Below are 21,055 nucleotides of genomic sequence, written 5' to 3' on the forward strand. Positions count from 1 at the left end.
CTAAAATACAAGTTGTCTCTGCAGACATGGCAAGCACTCCACCAGCTCGAATTGGGCCAGATGTAATCTATTGGCAATTATTTTTCCCGTTAGGTAGGAGCTTTTCAGGACAATCAGCAGCATGTTGTCTTTGTAATCTGGACTTTTCTGATTGCTCCTTCTTTAATATCTCTAAAACAAAGGCACAGAGGAAAATCCCAATACGAAGCTTGACAATATGTTGTGTTCTCTATTTGGTGCCTATGCTATTTGGTATTCCTCCGCCAGCACAGTAGTGGCATATATCCTATGAAAGAAGTGTATGTGCAAGTATCCACAGATAATCATGCAGCCAAGTACTGAAACTTGCTTTTTGCTGGCAGACTCCTCCCTGCCGCTTTGTTGTTCTGCTCTTTGTCATTGTGCCCTTTAGTACATGACCTCTCTGCCTTTTTTCAAGATGTGTGACAGTATTTATATCTGAGCCACACATGCACAGCACATTTGTCAGCTAAGGATTTTGCACAGTGCTCCACAAGGCATTTCAGTGAGATCTGGATCTCACTTAATTCACCCCTGCTCATGAGTAGCCTGCAGGACCAGAACTTGCAGTGATTTGACTGAAGACCTGCATTTCTAGGGCACTTCTGAAGTCAGAGTGATATAAATCAGCATAAATCTGCACTTGATGTCAAGCTAACAGGCACAGCATTTGCAAATATGTCTAAATCTAAATGGACTTGCTTGGCATCATCTTTCTTCAAACCCACAAGTCAATGTTATGTTTTTTTCCTTTTAATGACTTTTCCTCGTGATTTTAATGCAGATTTAAATGCGGCTTTCTTCATGACAAGAGCCCTGGAACGGCACCCTTCCTGTTTCCTCTTCCCAGAGCACATCAGCTGGACAACAGTTCCTCCAAAACCCTAGACCAATACTCCTTTTTATAACTCAGACATCTAATATGTACTTCTGAACTGTTAAGATCCCTGGGGGCTCTTGAACACGTTTCCCATGGTCTTGGTTACTTTCCAATTATCTTATCTGCTTTTTACTGACAACTTTATACCTCTCTGCAGAAACTGGCTAGACTACACCAGTTTTCAGCTGAAATACTTAATGAGTAAGAATTTAACTATCTCAGAGACTGGAGAATTCTCCCAGTTTTTGAGGGACTTATTTCCCTTGACATATTTTCATGTGTTTTTGTCTTGTTATTTATTCTCTGCACCATTTTTTCTCTCCCCATGTCATTTTTTATGTTCATTTTGGTTTGGAAGCTAGCTAGCAAGAATAACTGACAAACAGACTGAGTAAAGCTTTTATAAAAATAATCGGGGGGTAAAACAAGATGAAGTGAAACAGAAGAAAACAATATGGGAAAAATTTTACTTCATGTAAATTAAGATGCAATTTGATTAAAATTAGAGTTTTACTGTTTTTAAGGAACAGTGATGCCTCATCTCATAATTCTTGATTACATCTGCCTTTTACCACTGGCTGCTTCTGTGATAGCAAAAGAAAAACTCAATTTCTGTTTCAACCACTGCTGATAGGAAGTGATCAGGCTGCAGGGAACAGTCTCATGTTGGGAAACGTCTCACTTTGATTGAGTCTGTGTGTGTCCCCACTTCCTCTTAAACAGCCCTTTGTCCTAAAATGCTACTGGACCACTTGTCCTCTTCTGCTGCTACTGTTCTTTGTCCATCTGTCATTTACATGACATAAAATTTCTAATAATAATCTGAAGTAATCTTTGCATATGATCTCACCAAGCTCTCGCTGCTCAGGATTAACTGTTATAACAATGGTATGAATCCAGCTCGAGGAGACTGACCATTCCTCCCTCTGGCTGCTTCACCATGCTCCTGGGGTGGATTTGTAACCTGCCTTTAGCACTGGAGTGGACAGGGTTGCAGAGGAATGGTCTTTTGCATTTTGCAGTTGCACACCAAATAAGTGGCTTGTTTAAGGATGCTCAGGCTTCAGGAGTGAAGGCAGCTAATGCAGTCCAGATCTCCCAAGTGTCAGTCAGTGCTTCAAATGCAGATTTTCTCATTTCCCTAGCTAAACATTCCTGTACTTCAGAAGGTCATTCCTGTTCCAGTGTTGTTTAACATAAAAAAGATAAATTACACCATCTGGCTGCATTATGGCTTTCATGGAAGTGAGGAAGGAATAAACCAGCATTGGCTAAAACTAAGCACGGGGCAGCTGGGCTTCGATGGCTTCAGCCTGGAAACTTGAAGGGCATCCATTACTGTTGCAGAAGAGCTGCTGCTCTGCTAGAATTCCCAACGGCCTTTGTCCTTCAGGTGCTTTGGAGGGTTTGCAGCGTTGGTAGTCATCACCGAAACTCATGACCATCTGCTCTTGCCAAAACTGTTGGCAGACAGTAGGTAAACTGCATCAGCCTACCAGGTGATGAATTTGCTAAAACCTTCACCACAGACCTGAGCAGTACCTTTCTGCATCACTGTGTCCTTTCCCACACCTGCCAGCAGGTGTGGTGGTAGGGAAGGATGTGGATCCGCAAAGGACTTCAGCTGAGCTCAGCAAAAGTAATTTCTGCACATGACCTCAGAGATGGTTTTGCAACTCAGGCTCTCAAGAATGAGTACATAAATAAGCAAATCACCAATAAATTGACTAATGCCACAAACCCTCAAATTTTCCAGTATGATACAGTTTTGGTGGGGGTTTTTTGGTTTTTTTTTTTTGCTAGAGCAGATATTTTTGCTGTGGCCTTCTTCACAAACAGTTTCTGATCTAAGGAACATTTAAACATCCAAAGCACTTCTTGTCAGTGAGTGTTTCACATCGTTACGGAGGTAATACGTTAGGTAGGAAACAGTTAGGTCTCTTGTTTTACCAGGCACTGTAAAGGTTTTCCTGCAGACAGCTGAAAGGGACTGAAAGGTGTCTGTGGAGAAAAGAAGAAAATTGCATGGGTGATTCTGTGAGATTAAAAATACAGGCAAATATTTATTTTAAGAAGATTAAGAATTGCAGCTCACTTCCTGTCTTTAATAGATGACACTTTAATGTACAATTTACAGAAGACAGGTGAGATTTTTAGAATGTGCTGAAAAATGCTAAGGTAACTCCCAGACATGATGTTTATTAGTAGAAGATGGCAATAAATCTGTAGGAAAAGATGGGAATGAACTCCTCACAGACTGTGATGTGTGTTGTGTTTTGAGCATAACCCTGCTTCATTAAAAATGTAGCTTTGTGGGTTTCCTAAAGGAAGCTGTTACATTTTATATGGAGTTTCCTTTATGGTTTATGAGCCAGACAGACTGGCTTAAAGAAGCGTAGTCCCGTTAATGGATTTCTGTCAGTCTGCATAACTCCTGCACAGCACTGCTAAGTGCAGCCATTGTTATCAAGCCATTGACTACTGTATTTCACTGTTTTTTGCAAAATAATGTAGAGAGAATTGCCTTGCTGTAAAGGATCTCTACTGCTTTAAGGAATGGCTCTCAATGGAGGAAAACTCCCAGAAGGGGATTTACAAGCCAGGGCTGATGCTGCTCACTCTTCCCGAATGCAACAGGCTGCCCAGCCTGCACCAGGACCCCAGCGCCTGCACCCGCATCCCTTTTTTCGGTAAGGTGGCACACACTGCCTGTTGTCTGGAGAGCTGTGTTCTTGGTGAGGTAGGAGGGAGGGATGCAATCCATAATTTACAACTAAAGTAAAGGCCGACGGTGGGTACCATCCTGTCAGCACCTATGCATGGAAGTGTGACAGCCTTAATGATGGCAAAATTGCCATTCAGGTGCCATTGCAAAGAAACAAGCAGCTTAAGCACTGCTGGGAAGGAACTTTTTCCCGTGGCACGCTCCTAAGCAAGCGTTATATCACATCCTTACGTCTTGTCTTGTCTTTTTACAGATTTTAAGAAGGAGAATATAACCAGTAAGTAGACTGCTCCAGGGTCTATATTTCTAGAGGTGGGCATGATATTCTTTGTTGAAGGTGCAGCTCGCATAGCATTTTTATGTTTTGCTTTGGTCCTGGCTGGCTGGATTCAGGTTATTACCAGGGAATGCCTGAGCTTCCACATCCAAGGCATGGGGAGACACATTGCCAGGTCTTCAAGGGTTGGGGAGAACGTGGGCTGGTAACTGTTGAAGGCGATTAGAGAGGCATGGTGCTTTTAGGTGGTACTGTCCCCTCCAGCTGTTCCCCCTTTCTACCCATTGCTTCTAGTTTTGCTTTACCCATATTTGGTATTTCTGATACTGCTACCAAGGTCATCCCAGCCTTATATGCTGTTACTAACATGGTTACCTACATCAGGCTGGCCTTGCAAGATCTTATTATCCAAAAGGCCCCAGCACTCTCCTCCAATCACCTCTGAAGTCTGGCCGTTTCTCGCATGACTCCCCCGTCACCAATGGCGAGACCCAGCCATCCCCCGAGGCACTGCTGTGACTTCTGTCGGTCTCCCGGCCTGCTGCTGGTCAAGGCTGAAACATGCACATCCAGCTCCTCCAACTGACATGCAACTGCAGTTTAAAGCTCAGCCACTGAACTTGTCCCATTGGAAAAAGGAAGAACAGTGCCTCCCTCCCGCCATGCTTCTGAGCAGGCGAGGTCTGCAGATTTGGCAGTGGCAGACACCTTCTACGTGGAAAGAGAAAATGAAAAAGGTGAAATCGAGACTTCTGGGGAATTTTCTTTCATGGGGAGGCCTCGGCTCCACCTGGCCAACCCATTCCTGTTTGCCTAGCGCTGCACACCTGGGAGACAAGCGCCTTAGCACCTCATGGGCACTCCAGCATCATTGCCTAACGCTTACAGCCCACAGCTGCAGCCACCCCCTTCCTGGGGAAAGGAGCACAAGAGAGGGATGCCAGCAAATGAGTGGTGCATTCACAGAATGGTTCCAGCCTCCTCTTGGATGTTAGCAAGTTCGGGACATGGCCTCTGTCTCCTGTGTAAATGTGTGACCTTTTTGTTCAGCTTTCACTGTATTTTCCCAGGGTGGCATTGCACAAATGTGCACCATTTGGTCATGAATCAGGAAGACATAACAGTAACATTTTAGTGATATTGTCCCCTCTTTTTTACTTTAGAGTCACTGTTATGTGCACAAAGGTTTGGGGAGCATGAACCAAACCGTATTTGCTTAGCTTGCCCATCAAAGATGGCCCGGTTGAACCACCTGTATTATTTCCTCTGTACTCATTGTAGCAAGACTACATATGAGAGCATCTGCATTTTGCAGGCCACTAAGGACACAGGGATGCTTTCTTAGTGTTGCTGTTGCCCCTAAAGCTCTCCATATTGCTCCTGTAAGGTGTCACATTGATGTTTATTTCAGATCTATGCAAAAATTTTTTTCATGTTGGTTACTAGTTCAGTCATGAGGCAGGTTTCAGGCATTGCTTTCCTTGCCTTTAAATGTGAGACATTTAAAATGCTGGGCTCAGATACACAGCTATGTCCTAGGGCAGCTTAACAAGATCTTACACCTCTGCAGAGCTAAAGGTGCTAGTCATGTGGAGGCTGCTAGCTTGTTGCAGATGTGAGGCATAACATGGTAGCTTACGTATCAGTCAAAGAGGTCCAAGTTAGAGCATTTTACTTTGCATTTGTGATGGGCTGAGTGTGCTTATGAAGTCCACGGCCATTCCTATACTGAAGTGTTTGCATGCCTTGGGCTACAGGAACTTGACTCTTTGTTTGAGCTCACTCACCTGGAGCAAACATTGTCATGGTGGTGTTTCTATCTACCCATGTGTAGTGCCTGGAGCCTGGTGAAAGTTCAGAAAGCTAAGGGTCCATAAAAGACCCATAACTGCAATCCTGAGTGCAGGGGGTGATGCAAGAAGGAAAGAGCAGAGAGTCATCATGATGCATTTACTATGTTCCTTCTACAGGATCAATAGGACAATCTGCTTGGATAAATTAAAACACATAGCCTTTGTCACCAACTTGGATCAAAACTTATACAAAACTTTCATGAAGCTGAAAAAGATTTGCTTAAAAAATTTATTTTAGAACAGCTCAGGTTTCCTCCTGTTTTTCTGAGCTGTAAGTTTAAGAACACAATAGAAAATAAAATTATGACAACAGTGTTTGCTGTCTTGTTAATTTATCCAACAAGGTTAATAATGCAGTGGACCCTAACACATGCCATCAACCAGAATGTTAGCCCGTGGTCAGCAGAGTTTACATAAGATTAGCTAGCCTGTGTTAAAGTGTGTAAAGCCGCATCTCCTCTGTTGTCTTCCTGCTTCCTAGATTACGCCAGCATGCATTAAAGTCTCCTATGAGGACAGGTGGTCTACATTTATGTTTTGGGAACATATTCCTGCAGTAAAAATCCTCTCAAGATTTTCTGCTTAATTTTTCTGCAACCGGAGGAAGCCTTGTGTATTATAAAGAACATTATTTTATACTGATACTATTCCTTCAGATCTGAGGTTGCCTTCAGTGTGTGGTTTCCGTGCATGCTAGAAACCATAGGCTGTTTCCAAACATTCAGTCTAAGAGGACAAGCACTGTACAGAGGCAGGGAGGAGGGATACCACCATGGAACTTTATGAATCCCAGCCCTTTGCTACCTACCCCAGGAGCATGGGTGTCTTCCTGTTAGTGCCCCTGTAAGAGTGCAGGCTGGGAATCATGGAACCAGCGCTGCAATTTGCTTTCTGCCTTAGTTTGGCATGGGTGGCTTCACTGGGGTTCTGCTCTGCACTTTCTGTGTGGAAGTGCTGTGAACTGGGTAGATGCAGTGCAACCATAGCAGGCGCATGGCCTGTTTTCTCAATCTGAAAGAGCTCTGGTTCCCTCTTTTGAGTTTTATCAGATTTGATCTTACTTATTGAGCTCAAAATCCGTTTAAGTGTGAACGGGAGGCTAAGCAGTTCCCTGCCTGCAGTTGTCTGGTCCTTTTATGCGCTTCAAATCTGTTGCTAATTGCTACATGCTCTTGTGTAACGACATGAAGTTTACTCTTGTGAGTCCCCGCTGCAAGACATGGTCTGAGATGCCTTGATCCCATGTGTGTTTTTTTCCCCAGGCACTTGCTACAGTGGCAATGGCCAGTTTTACCAGGGCTGGGCCAACATCACGGCCTCTGGCATTCCCTGCCAGAAGTGGAGCGACCAGGTACGCATCAGTGTGAGACCCACTAAACAGAGAGCCATGCTCGAGGTCTGCTTTTCCAAAGTTTCCCAGACCCAGGCAGCCCAGTCCCAGTGGAAGGGCTGAGCGGGGGACAGGTTGCATTCATTCTTGAGTTCACTGGTGTTTCACATCCTCTTCGTATTTTAATCTGCAAGTTCCCCTTCCCATGGCAAGATGCTTTCTCTATCATTCTGGTGGGCTATTGAAAAACTGATTTACCCTGCCTTTCCTTGCTCCTTTGTTTTGTTTGGTTCTGTTTTGCTAATACCAGCAGGAAAATTTATACTGAAACACTAATCCAATTTGTTTCCTCCATAAAGGCTCCCCACTTGCACAGGAGGACTCCTCAGGTTTTCCCTGAGCTGTCTGATGCCGAGAATTACTGCCGCAATCCAGGAGGTGAGAATGAACGTCCCTGGTGCTACACGAAAGACCCATCTGTGACCTGGGAATACTGCAGCGTGTCTCCCTGTGGAGATGGTAGGCAATTGCAATTTTTGGTTTCTGCCACTGTGGTTGTTTTGGGGCTGTGTAAGGTGTTTGCATCCTGAGTGCTCACGCTGCACCGACCTGTTCTGTCTTCTGGATTCGGCCAGTCCTGGTTCTTCTCATAGATTCACTCACCATCTTTAACCAGAAGGTGTAACATGCGCCTTTAAGATGGGAAGATGAAGACAGGCAAATCGAGCACCTTGCCCCAGATTATATTAAGGCCAAAGGATGAAATAAAATTTCCTGTGGTACTACGAGAAATGGATGTGCCACATGTGTTTTGAGGAGAAGGTAGGGTTTCGGGCATATTTGCCAAAGTTGTTTTGCTTCTGGCAATTTTTTTCAATAATAAAAAATAATCCTAACTAAAAACAAATCTGAAAAAGATGGATGTTTGCTCTGTGCTGTTGAAACTAAATTTTCTATTATTTCTTGTTCAAAGAACAGAACAATTTTTGAAACATATTTCACCCAAGATGCACAGTTTCTGGATCTCAATGTTTGGAAATAAGACAATTCTACTTGCATAGAGAACAGGGGTGCTGTGGACTTAAGAGAACACAAGTCAGTATCAGTTTAGCTGGCCTTAAAAAGAATGGTTTAAATTTCTTTCTGTTATCAATCATTGCATGTACAGATTAGCATTTTCTAGAATGTCTCAGAAAGTACTCAGCAGGTGGCTGCCTGAATGTTAATTTTTTTTCCTAATGTACACCGCCAAATGTATTTTACACTAGTTTATCGTATTTGCCCCATAAAGACACTGAGATGCAAATTGTTGGAGGCAAGGGGATATTTCAGGAAAGTATCACTGTGTACTTACTTGGTCTTACACTCCTCCCTGCAGATTCCTTTTAGGACACATGATACATTGTGGTCCACATTGTAGACCATTGATCTTTCCCACTGCAGACATTACTATTTTTGAATACTGTTGAGACCATCAGATGTGATCTCCCATCTGTAAATCTTGCAAACATTCCTTACCAAAATTGTGTTCCCAGATCAATGGGAGCTGGTCTTTACCAGATCCTGGGTTTTCATATTTGGGAAGCAGAAATGGGTTTTGTTTCCTGCAAACCAGGTTTCCCTAGTATGGTCCTCTCATGCAGTCATATGATTGTATCTGCAATGTCAGTAATTCCCAGGACATCAGGCTGACTCTGTAAACACCTCTTAGAGAAAGCCCTATAAACTAGCAGAGGCATAACCTTCTGATTTTGTTTGCATTACAGCATTGTTATCACTAGGAACAAGAAAACCAAATGGAGAGACTCCAAATCTCCCCCCTCCTCCTCCCTTTTCCCCTACGTACTCCATGACCGTTATCATCTCAATCATCTCCAGCTTTGCCCTGGTTGTGATCCTCGGCATTGTCACCCTGGTTTGTTGCCGTCGGCGAAAGCAGTGGAAAAACAAAAAAAGGTAAAGCTCGAGACTTAATTCAAGGCAACAAATGCTGCTTTGAAAGAGGACTTGCCTGTTTCTGAGAGCATAGTCCTGTGAATGCCTGGGGTGGGGGGGGAGCAGCCCTCCATTTGCTTGTGGCAGACTAGTGCAAGCTCTGGCGAGTCCCTGTGCCAGAGAAGAAGGTGGCCTGGTGGCTATTTTGGGGACATGGCATGACACCTTGCTGCAAGACTCTTTCAACAGCCCTGCTGCACCTCCCTTTTCCATCCCAGAAGAAACCAGCGCCTGTGGAGATGCAGATAGTTATCTCCTGGTTGGGGGCTGTGCAGACACTGACCGAAAACTACTCGTTTCAGAGAGTCAGAGACACCGACGCTCACCACTCTGCCCTCTGAACTTCTCCTGGACCGGCTGCACCCCAACCCGATGTACCAGCGGATGCCCCTTCTCCTCAATCCCAAATTGCTCAGCCTGGAGTATCCCAGGAACAATATTGAATATGTGAGAGATATCGGGGAAGGAGCATTTGGGAGAGTCTTCCAAGCAAGGTAAAGCGGCCTGTGTGTGAGCCCTCTCTATATGGAGGTACCTGGGAAAAATTGGCAGTTGGGCAACCACTTATCTGGGCACTGGAAATTTATTCACTCAAACCAAAACCAAATGCATGTGTACCAAATGGTACACTCAGGCTTGAATAATTGTTTCTGTTGTCCACTGCTTTCTGTTGATATTTGTTAAACTTTTGTCACAAATGACTCTCCTGCATATTCTCTCTGGTAGATGTCTTACTCACATACCGAAGTCTGGTGTAAAAGCTTAGCTAAATTTATCACCGCTGTTTTTGCCAAGAGTATTGCCTGTGACATGTGACCTATTGTGAAATTCTTGCATTTCCCAGTATTTGCAAATTGTCAGTGTGTGGTGTCCTCCATTATAACGCCAACACTGGCCAGTAATTACCACAGAGGGCAATGTGTCATGCTACAGTTAGGTCCTGACCCAGTTTCTATTTGATCCAGTGGCAAAACCAAAACAAACCAAAAATCCCCTAAAAACCCAACCCACTCAGGCTAACAATTTTTTTTTGTGTCCCCTTTAGTTTTTTAATTTATTTTTTATTCTTGGAATTTGCAGCCATTGCTGCCTGTACTAAATTTAAGGTATTAGATGAGATCCCAGTTCTGTTAAATCTCATGGGAGGTGAGATCATGCACTTCTTCAAATGTGAAAAATGTTTCACTGAAAAACCCAGAGATGAACCCAGTCTTGCCTAGACTGAGGTGATAGAGGGCGTCTTGTTAGCCTTGACAGAGTCCATAATTTCTGCAGGGTAGTCTTTGGCCAGTACTGGTCTCCTTGGAAAATCCCATCCCTAAATTCCTGAAAGAAAGTAGATAGACTGTCCAGTTCCATGTTTACTCAGGATGGTTTTCTTTGTCCTTTACAGTTAACAAGTCTGGGATGTGGCTGATTTTGTAGCTGTATCTGGATTAGTGTATGATGACCTTAAAAAAACCAGGGGAGTATCAGAGTCCCACCACGGGCCAATACTTGCCTGGTGGAACTGCTCCTATTGACTTCAAAGACAAAGAACTCTCCTTGCAAAAAAGCAGTCATAATTGCAGATACTTTTAATGTTTATAGTTATGCTGTTGATGTATCTGCTAGGAAATGAGTTATGCACAGGTTAAATCTGTTAGAGCGGGGAAACAGTTTCAATAGCCATGATGGATTTTTTTTCTAATGAAGGGACGCATTTTTTCTGATGGAAGAGATGCAGGCTTACTTTTCTTTAATACAGAGAGAGCTAAAAATAACGAAGTTTGAAGGGTGCGCAGTGGGAAAATCACAGATGCTTAGCCTGTGATTGATTGTTAGCCTGGATGGCAAAGCTGAATGCATCTGAGCTTGAAACAAGAACAAGGCTGTAGGAACTGCGCCACAGCTGTGCTTGCGGCAGGGCGCAGGGCAGCCCTCGTCCCAGCCTCAGCACAGCGCTCGGGATGCCCTGCGGAGCGTCGCCTTCCCGCTCCCACAGCAGGGGGTCTTCGCCACACTGCGGGTGTGTGAGCAGGGCAGGTGGTCTTCCTGCCAAGTGCTCCTTTGGCCCTGTGCTGGGAGCTTAAATGTAATTTAGGTGCTGCACAGACCTTTCTGAGCTGGAAATGACTCTCACCCACATCAAGCAGGACCTCTCAAAGGGCATTCAAATGTCACTAAAGCACTGGGTTAAGCAAGTGCTAAAGTGATGTAGAGACCTTTTATGTGGATTTCTTCCACCGCAGTGCTGCAATTTCTTTTAATTAAACCTTTTTGCTATTGTCAGTGGAAACTGGGAGAAAAAGAGAAGGGGGGAAAAAAAAAGCAACACATCTTCTTAGCCAGCATTTGCAAAGTGGAGAGTACCATACCCTGAGAAACGCCTGCTCTCTGTGGCTCAAGGAAGGAGCCACAGAAATATTGCTTCTGAGGGGCTTCCTTATTTTTATTAATATCTCTATGAAAAGTCCCTTCAAGGCCTTATATTTCCAGGCAACATTTAAGTCACTGGCATTTCTGTGCACCGCTGGCAGATCAGCACAGACTGCTGATCCAGTAGTGCCAGCTGTGCATCCCTCCAGGTTACTGAAGCTATCACAACTCAAATTGTTGCCTTCCCATCTCAGATGGATAAAATGTACTTGTCTACGTGTGTTAAATGGACATCTCGAGCTAAGTTTAGCAACCCTTTTACTTCTCCTGGTCTCATGTTTCTCCCTCTCCTGTAAACACAGCTCTGTGGACGGTGCCAGCGATGCCTTTGCCAGTTGGCTTGCTGTGAGTCCTGATTCAGTGTTTACTCACTCCTGGGTCAAGCAACATGTTAGGACAGGAAGCGTCTGGCTATCATTTACTAGCTTCTCCTGAAAGGCTGCCGTCTTCACCGGGGGCAGCTTCACACTGGAAAGGATAAGGAAGTAACCAGTTACCCTAACAGATGTCCTTAAAACAGGATTCAGGTCTATCCCGACTGGGTCGTGATGGCAGACTGAGGATCCTCTGCCTCTGGGAGGACGACGCCTGGCCCCACACGCCACCAGAGCACCAGCCCTGCATGGTTTAACGCAGACCAGCATGCAAGTTTTCTCCCAGAGCTGGAGCTGTGTGGTGCAGGCTAAGTCTGAAGCCCAGGGTTGCCTAAAAGCCTGGATGTGGGGTCTTTGCTAGCAGGCCAGTAGACCCCCACTGCAAAGGTACAGCTCATGGTCTCTGCAAGAGACAAGGTTGTCCCTAAGGTAGGAGTTTCTCTGACGGGAGTCTCCTCATGTTCTCCCTAAGTGCAAAGGGTGTTTCTTCGACCTAGTGTCTCAAATATAGCTGAAAAACAGTGTGGATATTAATTAAAACAAAACAAAACAAAACGAGCCCCTGACAATTCAGAGCACTCCCCTGCCCACATACAAATTTCTCCACAGGATAGGATAAAGGTAGGTCTCCACCAGCCTCAATAGATGTTAATTGCATCATTTAATGATCTAACAGAAGCTACCCAGCTGTGATGTTGAGGAAGATGGGGGACAGGACACAATCTCAAATACAGGTTCAAGCTGCTCCTCAGTTTTTTCACAATTACTGCTCCGGAAAGAAAACCTGGCTGGAAACTTCAAGTCAGGCACTCTCTGTAGGTAGACTTAGGGCGAAATCCCCAACTGCACTGCTGGTTAGTTCTTTGAATGGCAGGTACCTAAAAGCCAAATGCTGCCAGTGTTGCACAAATCCATTGATGGTGAAGAAGGTGAGGACAGCTGCTATCCATTCCGTGCACAAACAGTGGATGTTTCTCCTAAGCATTTAGATAATCACGGGAGAGGAAATCCAAGGTAATTTCTGTGATGCTTCCCAATTCTAGAAAAAATTTACCTATTTTCTAGAAAACACTCCATGTTCTGGCCCGCCGCCTGAATTTCAGAAGCAGCAGCTTCCCATTCTTTCCCTTCAGAGATGCCCTATCCCTTTGTGCAAAGACTGTCTTTTAGGCACCAAAGAGATCAACTTCAACAGCTTTCTGCCAAGACTACAAACAGAGTCTGTCTCTGTTCCAGATCAGTGTGATTTTCCCAGGTCTGCTAAGAACTGGGCTAGAGTAACACATGAGTTACCAAGGGTGAAACTACTTGCTGTTGCCTAAAGGCCCATTAAGAAGCTTTGTGCAGCTTAATCTCATTTAAGTTACATTTACGTTAGTTTACATTACAGGATTTCAGTGAAGAGTAGACGGATGGGTGTACTTCAGGCTTTAGCCTGGGGTGAGTTTCTCTCTCCTAAGCATGCAAGATGGAGCTGTGCCTGCCCCTGCTTTGGCACTGCACTAGGTCTGCACTAGGTCTCCTAGCCAGTGATGAGTGGTAATCTATAATGAAGCTATTCGGAAGAGATAAAGGCCCTCCTCTTTTTACTTTTAAATGCTCTACTCGTTTCTTCAGGCTGTTGCTACTGGCTTTCTCGAGCACTGAGATTAGACAGCAGCTGGTAGGTGCTGGTACTTCTCCCCTCCTGCTAGACTGGAAACTTGCTGCCAGCACAGGGGAAAAAAAGGAAGACTGCTGTAAGGGAGGCAGTAGCAGACAAGTGTGGAGTCTGCTCCTCTGCTCCGGCGTGCTGGACCTCCTCGCCCGAGCGTCTCAGCTGCGATCTGGCCACCTGTGAGATTCCTTTCTCGATGGGCACCCTGCCATCTTCTGACATTTGACATTTACAGAATCCAAGTGCAACTGTTGCAACCGCCATATGTCTGAGTAGATGACAAGGAAACTGGAAGTTTGCTTTGGAAATCGGAACCTCCTCTTGGGCTACTGAGCAGTAAAATAACCTGGCATTTGAGCAACGGGAGGGCAGTTGGGCCAGCATAGTAACACAACACGTAAATGGGCGCTGCTCTCCATGGGCTCTGGCTAGCTACCTGTAAGAAGCGTGTTTTAACTGCAGGGCTCCTGGGAAGAGTTTGTGTGGGCAAAAAAATGCACATCTGAGGTTTGACACATGTTTGAAGAGTGGAAAGTTACTCTTCTTTGGCAACAACTACCCCTAAGTCTGTGGCAAACCTATCTAATGAAACTTGTTGAGGGCGCAGTGACCTGTGGATAAGAAAACAAAATTAGTCTGTGATTGCACTAAGTCAGGAATTTCTATTTCCTATGGATTTGTGTCTTTAAGCTCTAGCTGAAGATTCACCAGTGTCTTAACATGGGTGTATTCACGCATTACCTTGTTCTTCAGACAGGGCACATGTAGGCTTTGTCCCTTCTGTCCTGTCACCTGTTTCCACAAAACTTGCAGGAGCATAACTATTTCCTAGACCTCAGCTCCACCATGTTAAATTCAGCTGAAATTAGCTAATGGGTTTGTAACTTGTCGAATTACAGGCACACACACGAGACACACACACACACAGAGAACAGTGGCAAAAGGCTATTTTCCTTACAAAACCAGGGGAACATACTTACTCTAATTGTTACTTTCACTCTAATAGTAGCCAGATGTACCAATGCCACCGTTGTGCCAGGTATGGGACAAGATGCAGTGAAAAGAGGCTCTTTCAACATTTTCATATAAAATAGGTTTATTTTTAACTCTGGTAAGCTCAGTCATTACACCCCAAAACTGAACTGTTCAGACTGAAGAGTCCATCCTGCCGACCATGAAGTTTCTGGTGTGACCTCCAACCCAGGGAGATGTTATTGCGTACCAACCTGCTATTTATGTGTCTTTTTACCAGTCATGATAAAGAATCTGTAAGCAGAAAGAGCAGTGATCAAAAAAATCTATACTGGATTTAGTTCCCCTGAAGTAAATTAAATGTTTCTGTACTATGCAATGCAGACATGCCTGAGAGGTCAATATGGTCTTTCATGTTCCTTCAGTTGGTGCTGGGGCCTTCCACCTTTTTTTTTTCTTTTCTTTTTTCTGTCAGCCTATCCTTTTGCACCAGAAACAGACCCTACATTTGGTGTGTATGCATCCATCATTGATGCTTTCCTTTCTCCCCTCACCCTGCAGGGCCCCAGGGCTGCTGCCGTACGAGCCTTTCACAATGGTGGCAGTGAAAATGCTGAAGGAGGAAGCGTCAGCAGACATGCAGGCTGACTTTCAGAGGGAGGCAGCCCTCATGGCAGAGTTCGACAATCCGAATATCGTCAAGCTTTTAGGTATCATCTGAATGAGGCGCCCATCTACAGGGTACCACCTTCTGCAAATCTGCTGTGGGGTTGTGGGGGGTGCAGGGATGAACACACATGCATGACTGGTGCTTAATGCAAATGGCAATGCTGGTCTCTTTTGCAAGAGAAAACACCTCTTGCAAAAGAGGTGAGCTTTTCTATGTGCCACTGCATGCTCTGCTAAATTGTCCACCAGAACAAGCCTCAAAATCTAGGTCCGATGCTGTTACTTTAACAGGATGGTGCATCGTAACAAACCCTCCTTGTCCTGCGTTGAGTATACTGTTGACCATATTCCCGCCTAGCTCTGCTTCCAGTTTAGTAACATTGGCACAGATGTCTTACAGGGAAGGCACAAGCTTCCTGGAGCTGTGATTTATTTTGCAGGTACTTAAAAAAACCAGGCACAAGTTTTGTTAGTTTTATGGGTCCCACTTACTATTGTGATGTCTGAACACTCACCAGCATTAAAAAACCAAAATGAAACAAATAAGAAAAGCTAACCGCAAAAATCATCTCTTCCTTCCCTTCCTTTCCCAGCTGAAGGGAAACCCTGGTTTACTGGGTATTTTAGAAAGTCTCGATGCCGCAGCTTGGCTAATAGGGCATTCTTCCGTGAAGAAAGCTGCCGACCAAATTTTATTTCAGTAAATTTTCAGTTTTTGACTGAAGTAGATGTTGCTAGCCACCTTCACCTGGCAATCCTGCTCTAAGTTGTCATATGCAGATCTGATCCCTGTGAACAGGCAGCTGAGATCTTAATTTATTTTAATAGGAAGCTCCTATTAAAATTTGGAAATAGATAAATCCCAGTTTTGGGAAAGCTGGGTTGATACAAGTAATTTGGCTACAGAAAAGAAAATGAGGAAATGCCCCAAACTCAAATAAGCATTGTGTTTATTGTTGACACATTTTAGGTCAGGAGAAGGCAAAGGTACAGGAATAAACTAGTTTCACATTGTGGGGGTGTGGAGAAAACAGCCATGTTGTTGAAGACAGCTTAGACGATAAAGCTCTCACATACACTCCTCATGCTTGTCAGATCCTGATTTTATCACACTGGGAACAGTTATCTGTTTTTCCTCAAAGATTCAAGTGTTAGGTCATCAACAAGAATTTCAGATTTCACAATAAGTTGGATCACCAATTGCTAAATGATGTCCCTAAGAAAGCAAAACACACACATTTTAAATGCTGGCTTTTGCTGGTTGGCAATTTAATAATAGGCACGCAAATATTTTTCCCATATCATTGTATGCTCAGTAAACCTGGTGGGAGTGGGGTCCTGTACTGGCCTTTGCTGGCCCCCAGTAAAGTGGTGTAGGGCCAAACATGTGCCCTTCAGTGAGGCTAGGTTCTGCATCTATCAGATATGGCAAATCTCTCCTTTCTGATGTCTGTTTTTTCTTCGTCTTTCATTTTTGAGTATCTGTGAGGCCAAAATGCGATTTCTGCAACCAACATTTTTAGCATGAGCTATTTAAAAAAAAAGAAAAATCCAAAAGAAGTTGTAGTGGGAGTGTCTTTGCATTTCAAGTATCCCACTGAACCCTTGAACATGCCCCTCTTGTGATTACTCCTGAAGTCTTCCTGCATATGTGTATCCCCTACACCCATATCAGTATAAGTACAATAATTACAACAAACAAAAGAATTAAAAAGTGCCATGATCAGAACTATAAAGGTGACTTCCTGAAAGTATATCCTTCCAGTTGCACCTGGGAAGAGGCAATACTTCTGTTAATGCCAACTTAAGCAGGATTTGGCTCTTAACGAAACTTAACTTCAAAAGTTTATCTTTTTCCTGGGATGTCCAGACAAATCAGGCAACTGTATTACTTGTTAGCATCTCCCACAGAGCTCAGCATTAGACCCCTGGTGAAGGAGCTTCAAAGACACAAAGGGATGCATGCAAACCTGATGGTATTTGCATGCTTCAGCTTTCTCTCTGTCCCTTCATGCATTGTTGAAAGTTTCCTCTTTGTGTAAGTATGTTTGGATTTTTTTGGTTTTGCACAACAGAACCCTCTTTGCTACCCAAATGACCTGTGCGGTGCACTATCTTCTTCCAGGTGTGTGTGCTGTTGGGAAACCGATGTGCCTGCTGTTCGAGTACATGGCCTATGGGGATCTCAACGAGTACCTGCGTGACCGCTCGCCCCGCAACTTCTGCAGCCTGGTGCACAGTAGCCTGGACACGCGGATCTGCCTCCCCAACCCCCTGGCGTTGTGCTGCACCAGCCAGCTCTGCATCGCCAAGCAGGTGGCTGCCGGCATGGCGTACCTCTCTGAGCGCAAGTTTGTCCACCGGGATTTGGCTACCAGGAACTGCCTGGTGGGGGAGAACATGGTGGTCAAAATTGCCGATTTTGGTCTCTCGAGGAACATGTATTCGGCTGACTATTACAAAGCAAATGAGAACGATGCCATCCCCATTCGCTGGATGCCCCCTGAATCGATTTTCTACAACCGCTACACCACAGAGTCTGATGTGTGGGCCTACGGGGTGGTGCTGTGGGAGATCTTCTCCTACGGCATGCAGCCCTACTACGGTATGGCTCACGAGGAGGTCATCTACTACGTGAGGGATGGGAATGTCCTTTCCTGCCCAGACAATTGTCCCTTGGAGCTCTACAACCTGATGCGCCTCTGCTGGAGCAAGCTGCCTGCTGACCGGCCAGGCTTTGCCAGCATCCACCGCATCTTGGAGCGCATGTACGAGAGGGCTGTGGCCACCCCATCGGTCTGAGGGATGTGCCCAGGTGGTCCCCCATGTCCACTTGTCCAGACTGACTGGGACCGGCCCATGGGCTCCTGAGCGGTGGCTCCATGCAAAGCCTTGCTTTAGGGGGAGGAGAAACATCTTGTTCCTCTGCCAAGCAAGAAGTGTAGACTGCACCCCACTACAGTGGGCTATACCTCCCTGAGTGGGACTATACCTTCCAAACGGCAGGGCTGACCCCTGGCCACCAAGCCTGGTCTCCTCGGGTTGGTGAGGGTGCTGGCCATGTTAACTCGGTACCTATATTAGGCATTTCCAGGAGCACAGAGTTCCCCAGGGAAAGCAAACCAACATTTTGCTGGTGGCGTTTCCCTTCGTAACAGGTCCCTCCATGTCCTTCTGCATTTACGCTCTTGGCTTCTACCTTTTTCTTCCCTTCCTCATATGTTTTCAAGTATTATTTAAAAAAAAAAAAAGATTGCAGAATTCAATCTTTTTGGGGATACAGTTTACTATTTTATTTTTGCATACTCAGTTACTTTTGTAGAAAAAGGATGTTTCTGAAGCCACAGGCCACTTTCTTATTCCTTTTAACTTCCACCTCCTCTTTGACACTCACGAACATAACATTGACAGAGTCAAAACAGGAGCCTGCAGGACGGCCGGCAGCCGCCTGCATCTCATGTTACAATGACGAGCAGACAGCCTTACATTTTCAGAAGTGGGAAGTCCACAGTGAGGTTCATCTGATGTTTGTTAAGATGTCAGCCAAAAGCTTGCCTCAATTGCAGCCCATCTTTCCTGCCTTCCCCTGCAACAAAGCCCTTTGGTGCTAAGGGAGAAATTCAGCTCAAAGGCCTGATCCTGCACCTAGTAGGTCTCCAAGGTGTATTTATTTGCCTCTGCCTGCAGTATGGTCCTCACTGCACTGAGAGCAGGGAGAAATACAGCCCCTCTTGCAGAAATGTGGAGGTTATGTTTTTTATTTTTCTCCTTTTCCCGTCCTATCTTTGCCTCCTGTTTCTGGTTTTCCTTTCTTGACAGCAGTTCCTAGCCCCTGTAAGCCCCACTGCAACTTTTGCTGACCTCCTTCGCTTGTGCTGCAGTTTACAGGCACAGAAGTAAGGAAGGTGGATGCCTGCCATCAGTGGCCTTCAGAGACAACCTCCCAGTTAGGAGAAGGTGGAAAAGGGGGAGTTCACACTCCACATGAAGTGTTGCAGACTGTCCATGTGCAGGGCAAAGATGAGACTGCCTCAGTTACACACGGTCCAAAGCCCACCTCCAGACACCAAATGTCTTTTCTTTGCTAAAAGTCCTCCAGATTGTAATGGATGCTTCATGGCAGAAAAATTGTGTTCCTCTGAGGACAGGTTTTACCTTTTAGTTCCTCGTGTGGTGAGGAGCACTTGTCCCAGAGCCTCATCGCTGATATGAAATATAGCTGGAGGCAGGGATGTGCATTATCCCAGCAGAGCAGGAGCACCAGTGAGTGAGCAGTCGGTGTGGCTTCCGTAACTGGGACACACTGGTTGAGTCTATCCAAGAAACAGCAGTGGAGAGCAGCCATCTGTAGGGCTACCAGGAGTAGCCTTGGTTTCTGAAAAGTAAGCTTGAAAAGCTCTGCCAACTATTATGAAGAACAAAACTGGAAAGCACGTACCTTCCTCTGCTGTTTTCCTATAACGTGAGCTAATCTCTGCTACATCATAACCTTATCTTCTTAAATACTATTAGGTTTTGTCAGCTACCTGGCTGTCCTCCCTGCTCTGCAGTGGCAGGGGTGAGGGGCCAAGTCTGGAGAGATGAGGGCTGAGCTGCAACCCCAGCTGAGCGGAGGTGCCTGCGCCCCAGCGCACAGCCCAGCACCTGCTCCATCTCTGTGATGGACGGTGCAAATTCAAAAGCTTGCAGTGCTCGTGGCAGCAGGGGTTTTGTCACTCTCTTTAGAAAGGGCAGGGTCAGACCTTGTATGTGGTAACAGTGTGGGTCCAGGTACCCAGCACCTCCTCCTAATCTGGAAAATATCTTATACCAAGCAAAGGGCACAAGAATAGGTTGTAAAACCTGCACCATGTGCTAATGTGAACAAACACACCCATTTCTAGTCCGAAGGACAGTGCTTTTTTGCCTTCTAGGCTTCAGTTGCTTGCTCTCCATTTCCTCCAGCTAGACTGCTTTGAAACCATGATCTCGGTTTTCTTCTTGTTTTCATGTGGGATGAAGTTAAATGCCTGTAATGTCATATGCTATGAAGTTTCCCTCACTTTCTTTGTGAAAAAAGGACTCCCACAAACTTGGAAGGGTAGCCCTTTTCATTGCACTTTCCTAGCCCAAATCCTTCTTTCAGTGACCCCATGTTCAGGTGAAGATGGGCCTGCAGTTATAGAAGAGTGGAAAATTTGTTTTTACTTGTCCAGCATTCCAGCCTTTGCATTATAAGCATGCATTGAAATGTGTGGTAGTGAGTGACTGCAGGTTGGGATCGAAAAGATTTCCTGCGTTGTAAGAGGAAAGAGATCATTTCAAGATCAACTCACAGAGAAGCTCTCTGCAGCATGCTCTCCAAGGATGATAATCACTTCTGCGTCGCGATCCAGCAGGAAGGCTTAGCACCTAAGTGGTGATGTCCTTTGGGGATTAAATGGTAGACAGACCTTCTGCTGCCTTGGCGTGTAGCTGGATTTCACCCTGAGAGTTTCCTCCAGTTGTACACTTTTCACCTTGCTACAAGCTGGAGGTTGAATTGCTTTCACAATTTGCCTTCTTTCACAGCTTTCTTTTTTCCTCCTTTTGTTTGAGACTTCTGCTTTCTTCAATGCATGTTATACAGTGTGCTAGTCCAGAGTCTTCTAGACTTTCTGTATAACTACCACATAACTCAAATTATTTTGAATGGGAGTAAACAAAGGGATTGTAAGAAAATAGAAAAGAAAGGAAAATTTGTTACTCAAAAAGTTGTTTGGAAACAAAAATATTTTGCAGTCTCTAGTTTGGATTTGTAATTCATGCAGAGAAAGAGGGTGAATCAAAAATGGACATGGGTGTTTCAGTTCCTATTCCCACTGATGGCAGAGGGAGTCTTGCAGTCAGTGGCACTGGATAAGAA

The 21,055-nt window shown here is 45.0% G+C and overlaps 1 protein-coding gene across 1 annotated transcript in view; it reads left to right on the forward strand.

The window, feature by feature from the left end:
* The window catches only part of MUSK (muscle, skeletal, receptor tyrosine kinase), a 54,128-nt gene extending 36,155 nt beyond the window's left edge, over window positions 1-17,973 (forward strand). The window contains exons 10-17 of the mRNA XM_009583607.1: window positions 3,416-3,591; window positions 3,880-3,903; window positions 7,019-7,107; window positions 7,446-7,605; window positions 8,853-9,042; window positions 9,384-9,575; window positions 15,064-15,212; window positions 17,297-17,973. Of these exons, the coding sequence (XP_009581902.1) occupies window positions 3,416-3,591; window positions 3,880-3,903; window positions 7,019-7,107; window positions 7,446-7,605; window positions 8,853-9,042; window positions 9,384-9,575; window positions 15,064-15,212; window positions 17,297-17,973 (1,657 nt within the window). The remainder of the gene's footprint in view (window positions 1-3,415; window positions 3,592-3,879; window positions 3,904-7,018; window positions 7,108-7,445; window positions 7,606-8,852; window positions 9,043-9,383; window positions 9,576-15,063; window positions 15,213-17,296) is intronic.
* The last annotated feature ends 3,082 nt before the right edge of the window (window positions 17,974-21,055 follow it).

This window comes from Fulmarus glacialis, unplaced genomic scaffold (genome assembly GCF_000690835.1).
Source record: "Fulmarus glacialis isolate BGI_N327 unplaced genomic scaffold, ASM69083v1 scaffold3638, whole genome shotgun sequence".
NCBI classification, from domain to species: Eukaryota; Metazoa; Chordata; class Aves; order Procellariiformes; family Procellariidae; genus Fulmarus; species Fulmarus glacialis.